Here is a 10,052-nt window from a genome sequence, read left to right as displayed (position 1 = left end):
CTTGGCCCAATCTTGACGTTTTGTTTTGTGCATCTTGTTCAAAGATGGCCTTTTTTCAGCTTTCCTTACCTTGGCCAGGTCCCTGAGGATTGAGAGGGCAGCTGCAGACGGGCCGCCGTTAGCCCTGGCCACTGTTAGCCTCGGAGCTCCGCTGGTTGCCGCAGTCATCTCAACTTTGGAACCTTTTTTTTTAAATCGGTAAATGGGCCATATAGTGATGCTTAAAAGTATAATGTTCTCGCCTCAAATGATCTTAAAATGTACTTTTATTGAACAACAGCAACAGAAAAGTTAACTCTGTGAGTTAAGAAGATGGGCCGCCTCCTCCAAATTCTGAAACACTACATTGTCTATATCTGTGTCCATGTGTGCCGCTAACTGAAACACACGTTCAGTCAGAGCGTCCAAACCAAAAGTAATAAAGTCAAGACTTCTAACGTTTACATTGTTTTCAGAAACAGTTGCTAAATGCCTCAGCTCGCTGATAACTTCATCGTAACTGGCCATCTTTGTTGTTACCGTGGCCAGTGGCATGTAGATTCCACGGATGCAGTAAAATACTAACCAACCAATGGACAGCGGTTGAGTCCTTAAGACACGCCCCCTCCTCATTTGCATAATGAGGAAGAAATGCAGACAGACATGTAAAAAGGGCAGCAGAAATAAATAGCATGGAAGAAATAACAAGGGTAAAAAATACAAAGGAAGAAGAAAACAGACAAAAATATTATAACATGCACATAAATAAATACTTACAAATATAATTAATTAAAAAATAAAGTTGAAGATTATAAAGGACAAAAAATAAATAAGGTAAGTATTACAAAGGCGAATAAATAAAGAAGCCAATTAAAAGAGTTACATACATTTATGACTCACTGTATAATTTAATTTCTACTTACATTTATTTGTTTATTGTATTTTCGGTGGCAATTAATTGAATGCTTATTTATTTATTTCTGTATTTATTTTTTATCTATGGCAGAGTCGGTCCTCCATATCTCACCATCACTAGTTATCAGATATATTTTTATTTTCATGGTCAAACTCTTGTAAATGGGAGGATTTTAAATGAGGCTCTGCTCCGGCCTCCAGACCACCTGGTGGCGCTAAAGCTCCACCTCAATGCTGGAATTGCCAACAGCCAATAGAAAGTAAGCAGAGGAAACGTCATTTCCGGCAGCAGCAGCTCTGCAGGAGGAGTTTCTTTCTCTGAACCACCGGTTCGGTCCATCTCTAACCGAACCCTACCGCCTCCAGAACCGCAGGCGTCCCGGTTCCGTGGCTCCCGCTGCCTCCCAGCCGGCTGGAAGCTCCATGGAGGCTAGAAGGTGAGCAGATGGAAAGATGGCGGCCGAGAAAGTAGGAGAAATGTTGACTTTGTTCCTTTAAATGATCTGATTCAGGGGAAGAAGCTGATCCAGGATCTAACGGCTAAACCAGGCTTTAGCTTCAAAGTTTAGGATTTTATTGGACGGCTGGAAAACCTACCGGGCTACATTAGCCTAGCCTAGCTAAATCAGTGTAAACAACAAGAACAGGAGCGAACTAAAGGTCTGCTTCAGCAAAGGAAGATTTTCTGAACCCGAGCAGAGAAGAAAGGAGGAGCAGAAATGTTCTGGTTCTGATCAGTTGGACCCAGTGCTGCTACCAGAACCTCCACTGGGCTTAAAGGACCAGAACCCCTCATGGTTCTACCCAGAGCCTCTAATCTAATCTGGATTAAAGCTGCATTGTTCACACTGCTCCGATCGTAACCGGATTGAACCGGTTTGTTTCTGCTTTAAGGTTTTATGATAAGAACCTTACTAATAAAAACTAAATGATGGATAAGTTTAAAATGTTTGCTAACACGCCTGAAACAGCTTTTTAGATTAGATAATCCCATTAATCTGCTGAGTTTAACTAAAGTTTAATAATCCAGATAATACCTGATCCAAGTCCTGGAACCTTAAACCCACAGGCTGCAGATCAGACAGAAGCTCTCTGCAGGCTGGTGGTCACAGCAGGACGCTGTGCTCGGTTCGATCCCCACAGCCTGCCTCTGGGTCCCTGAGCCAGACCCTGAACCCCACACTGCTTCCTGGGCGCCGTACAATGGCAGCCCACTGCTCCCCAGGTGAAATTCCCCACTGTGGCTGTAGCTACCAGATCTGCTCAGATCCTGCTTCATGATTGGCTGATGGGTGCCACAGTATGTAAAACATAGTGGTTGCCCAGACAACGATAATAACATCACACAGCGTCCGTTAGCGTGTCTAATGATCGATGAAGTTTTAACTGATCGATAACAAAAATGAAAAGAATCTGTTTCTGTTGATCAAAGGAACTAATAGGCCGTGATTTAAAGAGCTGGGTAGCGCTGTGGCTAGCTGTGCTTAGTAGCTAACAGGGTCGCTACCGGATCCGTTTCGGAAGCACCATCCGTTCTGCGCCATCCGTTTATTTACTCATCCAGATATACTTCCGGGTTTATTTAGTTAAAAAGACCTGAATAACTTTTTCTCCCTCCCCAAAAACAGTAAACGTACTAAACTATAACGTGTTAAACGTTAATAATGGATTTCCTGAGAAAATAAATGCATAAAATCCTTTCTGTTTTATCGCTCTGTTCCCGATCTGCTCCTGAAATAAGATCCTGCGCTACGTCCGGTGGCTAATGTTTTCGGCTTTTGATTTAAACATAAATCTAGTCTTTTTGAGTTTTATGTTTTTATTTCGTTTTAGCCTTATGCTATATAGTGCGTAATCTAAAGAAAGAAACAACTAAAATGCAGATAAAAATGGTTTAATCAGATTTAGTCGGAATGCTCTGAGCGTGTCCCATGATGACGTCAGAGAAGTAGTTAACGAAGATGCTGATGAAGGTTCTCAGTCATCCAGGTCATAGTCATTCTGTAAAAATTCAAAAAATATCCACTGGACTTGGTTTTCAAGACTATATAAGACTGAAACTCACTGTGGATCCAGACATTTGAATTGAGAAAGCTTCCTGGAGAGGTGGAGAAACGTCTTCAAATCTTGAAAACCAAGTCCAGTGGATATTTTTTGAATTTTTACGGAATAGTTAACGAAGAAAATTTAAAAAGCATAAATGTCTCACAAAAGTCATAAAACTTTTTTTCAAGATGTCTATTAGCATTCTTTACTGAGTTATGGATAGAAATAAATAGTTTTGGTACTATAATAACATTATTTGTGGAAACCTGGAAGTATATCTGTTCATGCAGGGCGGATCGGGTAGTGACGAACAGGTTAGCCTCTCTTAGCTCACTCAGTTAGCCATATTAAGCTACACTACTTTTAAATCCGTATCAAAAAACGTTCGTTTTCTACCAGTAGAATAACCGTTTTATTTGTCTATAATCTCTACGAAAGTATTTTTTTAAGATGTTCTATTTTTCCTTCCTGCCCTCAAATTGTAAAAAAAAAAAAAAAGAATAACAATAAACTGAGATTTATTCTTAGAAGGCAGGACTTTCCTTCCAGACTGAAAAAGAGTTTTTTTTTTTGCCTACTTTAGATCACAAATGAAATATAAAATAATAGCAAATATAGGGAATAATATGTTGAGACGGCAAATTAGATTTGGTCCTCAAGAAACAGGTGCAATGCAGTTTGTCTTAGTGGAGTTCCCATGTAATGATGTCATGAGAAGGGGCGGGGCCCCGATTACATCTGTAATGTACAAACAGGAGGTGGGTATGGAAAGCCGTCTGGTCATTTAATCCCAGCTGAGATGAACAGACTGTAGGGTTCAGACAGGCAGGGCTCCTCATGTTTACCTCTTTGTTTTTAGTACCTGCGGCCTGTAGGGGGCGATGTTTGGGTTTCACTGATCCTGCAGAAGCTGAACCTCCTCTGAGAGGGAAGTTAAACTCTAGTGAGGATTATGAGCCCAGATTAAAGTCCTGTGATGTTTAAAGCTTCCTCAGGCTGTTAATGGTTTCCTCTGCTTTAGAATAATGACTGTTATTCTAAGCTGATGAGGCCCCATGGATGCAGACCTGAAAGGACGCAGGTGAGATTAGAGCAGCATCTAAAGCTAAATATCTCAGATCATGATCAGAAGCATCTGAATCAGACGCCTCCTGCTGGAGAGACGCTGTATTCACACAGAGCCAGATTATTACGGTGGAGATTAAATCCCTGATGGATGGAGGATGTTCTGCTCTCATTCACTGACAGAGGAACCTTCAGTCTGATCATCTGCTGTTTCCAACAGGAAGCTGATCTGAAGAAGAGCTTCAGCTGAGGAACCAAAGAGGAGCTGGAGATCATAATCCAGGACAAGCATGAAGGAGAACCAGGAAGTAAAGATTGAGGTGAAGGAGGAGATCAGAGAGATGGAGATTGAGGAGGAGAACCACGAGATGAAGATTAAGGAAGACAACTATGAGATTAAGGTTGAGGAAGAGGAGGAGAACCACGAGATGAAGATTGAGGAAGAGGAGAACATGCAACACATGAAGACTGAGGAGGACGATAGTAGGATGAAGATTGAGGGGAAAACAGAGAACATAAAGGTTGAGGACCAGGATCCAGACCTCCACACCCTGAAGACCTCAAACCGGATTGAACCGGACTACTCTAATCCACAGGTCAGTGATCAGGTGTTTCTTTTCTACAGGGAAATAAAACTTTACTGGGAACCAACAAGAAGAAAGAAACAGAATAAAGTTGGATTTATGTTTCTGCTGCGATTCTGTTTAGAAGAAAGAAAGAAAACCTGCAGATTTAGTTTGATGAAAACCAGGAAACATCTGATCCTCTGACTGATCGACGTTCAGACTGAGGTCACTGCAAAGGTTTTAATCCAGACCTCCTCCATCATCATAATCTGCAGGGTTTCCATGGTTTCTCTTTGGACTGCTTTCTGTTTCTCTTCTGGTCTCCTGCAGCTTTGGGCTGAAAGAGGATTAGGGCCACTGAAAAAAAGAAAAAAGCTTACCTGATTTTTAAATTTTATTTCAGTTTAGTATGGGGAAAAAAGTCTGAATTCTGAGATTAAAGTCAGAATTCTGAGAAAAAAGTCAGAATTTCCCATACTAAATTGAAATACAATTTTTAAATCAGTAAACCTTTTTTTTTTTTTTTTTTTCCCAGTGGCCCTAATCCTCTTCTGTAGAAAGGATCCACATCCTCCATGAAATAATTCCTCTCTGAACCACAGGGTGGCACTGGAGTACAGCGCCACCAAATGGCATTTTTTAAGTTTCAAAGATGGATATAAAGAATGAAAGTGAATCATATAGCATTAAACAAAGCAAACAGATTATCAGCACATTTCAAAGTTATACATGAATAATTGGTCATTCTCCTTGATGGGTTATAGACACATTTCCTCCTAAAAGACAGTAGTAAAATGAATCTCAGGGTAAAGAAGCATCAGCAGGATTCTCACCAGCTTTGTTCCAAATCTGACGCTAAAACTCTGAAATGCTCAAATTCAGGCGGATGTTTGTTTTTCGTGTCGGTTGTGGCCTTAATGACCGACGTCTGGGCATCTCAGCACAGATGCTAGTTACACTGAAAGATGTCAAAACTCCACTGGAATTAGTCCAATTAATGACTTTTAATGAGTGAAATCGCCTCAGAAACGTTTTAAACACATTTACCTTCATCTTAGCACATTTCCTTTGAAAACTACAACCGTTCAGACTCTGTTATCTAATCGCTTCAATATTTTAGGCCAATCAGTGGTTGAAAGTAGGGAAAGGGAAACAGTACTTTGCATTGTCATTAAGGCAAATAATTGAAGAAAATACAATTAATAATTCAAATGATATTATAAGAAAATACAATGATGGATATAAAAGGAAGGAAATGGAGGAAACTTGGGATCCTACCTTAAAATATAAATGCTTATATAACAGCCAAAGGCGACACTAAAGTCTTTAATCTGGATTCAAAGCAACTGAATTTCAGTGTTGTTGTTTTTTTATCATTCTGGGATTTTCTACCAGATTAGCTGAACATAAGAACTAAGAGCTGAAAACTTAAATCATCACTAATATAATAAACACCTTTTTTGAACAACTATCACTTTGGTGATTGGCAGCGTGGCTTTTTAAGGCCAAAAATGGCTTTATGGGCATTTTCAGGATACATTAGTCAACTGATTATCGGGTCTATTACTGAATGCCTTAGTATAATCAGAGGTTAGATATATTACTATTCAACACATAAAACTAATTATGAACTTTAATAATAAAATAAGCCTTAGAGGGCATGCCTGAACCTAAGGTAGGTAAAGGACCCTTCAGTTTAGCCCCGCCCCGTGACGCAAAATGAGTGGTAGCTTGTGGTGACATCACAGCTGAACCAAATTTGCAGTCACACTGAATCAAAATGCTGCAGCTTAGAATGACAGTATAAGTTTTTACTTTGTTAGAGGGAAAGTTTTGCGTTTTTCTTTTTTGCCAAATCTCACAAAGTTTTCATAAATCCCTTTATAACTACATTTATTTGTCTTATTATTTTAGGAACAGGAAGACCAACAGCAGATTAATGGAGCCCTCACCGCATCCCGCCAAGGAAAGGCTCGTGGGCAGACGCAGACACGGGAAAAGCCATACAGCTGTGATCAGTGTGGGACAAAGTTCAAAACACAATCTCAGTTGCAGAGCCATCTCCGAGCCTACGCTGGTGAGAAGCCATATTCCTGTGAGTTGTGTGGAGCAACATTTAATAAAAGCTATCATTTAAAGAGACATAAGCGGATCCACTCTGGTGAGAAACCATACACCTGTGAACAGTGTGGACAGTCATTCAGTAACAAAGGCATTCTTCAAAGACACGAGCAGAGGCTCCATAAGAAGGAAAAACCCTACACATGTGATATGTGTGGGAAATGTTTTGCTGTTAGCCAGACCCTGAAAATACACCAAAGAATCCATTCTGATGAGAAACCCTACAAATGTGACACTTGTGGGAAAAGGTGTAGGGAAAAGGGGGATTTGAGCCGTCATCTACTGACCCACACAGATCAGAGACTTTATAGATGCGAAGTCTGTGGGAAAGAATTCAACCGCTTAGGTACACTTAAAAGGCACAGCCGAATACACACAGGAGAAAAGCCGTTTACCTGTGATGATTGTGGGAAAACCTTTAGTAGAAAGTTTACCCTGGATTGCCACAAACGGATACACACCGGAGAGCGACCTTACTGGTGTGAAGTGTGTGGTAAACTCTTCCCTACTATGACAGGGATACGTTATCATCAACAAATCTGTAAACCAGAAGGAATCGCATCTTCAACGAAATAACATCGCTATGAGGGAAATTTAAACACCCTGCTATTTTTCACCTAGCTGTATCATACAAACAAATTGTTGAAAAGTCACACATTGTGATTTCTGGGTTTATTTTATTTTTAGATTATGTCTCCATCCACCTACGATGACGATTTCAGAGATTTCTAAGTGGAAGAACTTGCAAAATGGCGGGGTGTTCAAATACTTAATTTCCTCACTGTAAATGGGATTAAAGTGATTAGGATTACAGATTGTGATATTGATTATGTTGATAAAACACTATAAAAAAAAAAAGTCATTATTTTAGCTCACTTTTTTAGATTTTGTAATGAAGCATTTTAATCATATAAGATGAAAATATTTTTAACTTTTTTCATTTTTTTCTTTTTGCTTGTGGTTCTTGGCTATTAGTGTTTGAACTGGTACCTGCTAAGCTAATGCTAAGTTCAGTTGAGCTCAGTGCTACGTTTGATTGTTTTAAAAAAGTAGACATACATATTTTAATAAGTGTTTACTGCTGGTGACCCAGTAAAATGTATTTGCTCTATTTTGTTTTTCTTTTAATGAATTAAAATATGTCCAAACGTCCTGAATGCGTGCTGCCTCGTTGCTTTTACAAACTTTTTTGGAAAACAGATGTTTTGCTGCCGTAAAGCTTTTACTTGTCAACAAACACACTCATATGCATCTAATTGCTGCTTTATTTAATCTGGTTAAATTACGGGTTTTCTGTGAACACAGCAAACAGGCTGTTAAAACAGATGAAAGTAGTTTAAGCTGAAATCATGGTCAGTTAACTCTCAACATATGGAATAAGTTCTTAATACTCATTTAAAATTAGTGGATGGTATAGATTATTTTTTAATCTAGATAATCTAGACTATAATGGGTCAATAGAATTCAGTCAAAGGTCTTTTTGAGTCAGAATCACAATTACTTTATTAATCCCTTGCAGGAATCAGTTCAATTGTTCACAGAGGAGAGAAAAATTAGATTTTAAGTACAAATAAGATACAAGAATAAAATAAGGATGATATGCTGCCTAAATAAGTAAAAAAATAAAACTAAGTCTTTGAACAGGTGCATCGTCCCAAACTGGATAAAGCTTTTCTACAATAAGTGGTGATTAAAAATAAATATCTAATATAAGATATTTGTGTTTAATAACAGTTTATTCAGACTAACATGAATTCTGAGCACTATGCCTACATATTAGGTCATGATGAAGTGTTTACAGTCATCAGCTCTGTGTCAGTCAGTCCAAACTCTATTTCTCCCTTTTCCTCCAGTCGTCCAGGCGGTCATAATAATGTCCTGTGAGTCGCAGCAATGGCTGCTGGGTAAATATGGAGAAAAACATCAACATTTGAGCCCAGTTTGTGTTAAAGAGGGTTGTTTATGTTGGTAGGCTGTTCGTGCTAAGCTAACATTATTTTCTAGAGGTTGCAGCTCTATTTTTAGCATTTCTGTTTATTTTGCAGAAACAAATAGCATCTCTGCTGACCTTGGTTTCAGCGTGAGATCCTTGCTAGCGAACACGCTAAAATATGAAGTAGAAATTGGGACAAAATCAGACAAACGGCTCAATTTTCTGCAAATATCTCCGAACTTAATCCAGACGATGACGGAGCGACCAGATTAACCTAAAAACCAACGACTAAACAACATCTGGTGTTTGGAGGGATTTTCAATAATGACGTAGTGGAACCGCTGTACCCGTTAGCTAGCTAGCTACATGCACGTGCTGCAGTATGTCTGCATGTAGCTGAGGTCATACGCTAGCTAGCAAATCATCACTGATGTATATTTACCTCTTTCTGATGTTTCCTCTTTATATGTCCCGCCTGTCGCCATAATTAGCCCATAAGGCTAATTAACCATCAACCCAGAACAAACAATGGCGAACAAACATCATAGTTCGACCGCCATCTTGATCTCATTCCATTCAGATCCCGTCACTCCTTCTAAAGGCTGCTTAACAACAGAGCAACGTTAGCTGTGAACTTTTAAATTCTGCTAATCCGTCGTAAACAGTTTGAGCTGTAGCTGATTTAAAAATATCGTAGAGTGTTTCCTCAGGTTTGGTCAAAAAGATCCTTTTAATTTAATAAAAACTAACGCTTCCTCTCTTTCCTGTTATACTTTTTTAAATTTTTTAAAAGACGTTCTGAATGTTCGTGTCCGACAGTCTTTGAAATCCTGTGATTTCTGTTATCAGGTCATCTGAGGTGATTCCAAGATTCAGGAATGGAAAGCAAAAGTTGGTTTAGTTTTTGTTCACCTAAACTAACAGCAGTCAGTGAAGGATGTGAATAATTGGTAAACACGACATTTATCACCAACTATGAAAAAAATCATAGAGGAAATGCTGGAATTCTGAGAAATATTCCTAAAATGTGAGTTTTTACTGCTGCATTGATCTAAACTTGCTGACCTGCTCAGAGTGAAAGTGAAAGCTTAAACGGGTCAAACTGAAAGTGAAAGAAGCGTCTGCGTTGCTGTGCCAATAAACAGCCTGTTTAACAGAAAACCTTAGATTTTATTTTAGCTCTTCCAGCCTCTAATTTGTGTTAAAATGATCCCAAACATGGATTGACCTGCAGCGGCTCCTCAGATGCTGAGAGATGGATGGAGAGCAGAGCGGCTCAGATCTGGACCTCATCCTGCTGATGGTGGCTTCATCTAAAGGCACCTTTTACACTGGAGCGTTTTTAGTGGCAAATCATCTGTTTTCTGCATTAAAAGGTAAAATATCAGCTGCTTCTTCTTCAGCCTGAGAGACACTGGAAAAACGAT

At 39.2% G+C, this 10,052-nt stretch overlaps 2 protein-coding genes across 2 annotated transcripts; both read left to right on the top strand.

Annotated features, from left to right (window-relative positions):
- Window positions 1-1,214: 1,214 nt before the first annotated feature.
- LOC119779505 (X-linked retinitis pigmentosa GTPase regulator-interacting protein 1-like) lies at window positions 1,215-4,820 on the top strand. Its single transcript, XM_038279164.1, has 2 exons — window positions 1,215-1,331; window positions 4,226-4,820. The coding sequence occupies exon 2, from the start codon at window positions 4,296-4,298 to the stop codon at window positions 4,773-4,775; it is 480 nt and encodes a 159-aa protein (XP_038135092.1). The 5' UTR covers window positions 1,215-1,331; window positions 4,226-4,295; the 3' UTR covers window positions 4,776-4,820.
- Window positions 4,821-6,231: 1,411 nt separating this feature from the next.
- Window positions 6,232-7,282, top strand: LOC119779508 (zinc finger protein 479-like). Its single transcript, XM_038279165.1, has 2 exons — window positions 6,232-6,246; window positions 6,486-7,282. Exons 1-2 carry the CDS (start codon window positions 6,232-6,234, stop codon window positions 7,266-7,268), a joined length of 798 nt encoding a protein of 265 aa, XP_038135093.1. The 3' UTR covers window positions 7,269-7,282.
- Window positions 7,283-10,052: the final 2,770 nt, after the last annotated feature.

Source organism: Cyprinodon tularosa, unplaced genomic scaffold, assembly GCF_016077235.1.
Source record: "Cyprinodon tularosa strain WSP-4 unplaced genomic scaffold, ASM1607723v1 ctg1487, whole genome shotgun sequence".
Taxonomy (NCBI): domain Eukaryota; kingdom Metazoa; phylum Chordata; class Actinopteri; order Cyprinodontiformes; family Cyprinodontidae; genus Cyprinodon; species Cyprinodon tularosa.
The sequence above is the reverse complement of the archived record's forward strand: the minus strand, read 5'-3'. Positions and strand labels throughout refer to the sequence as shown.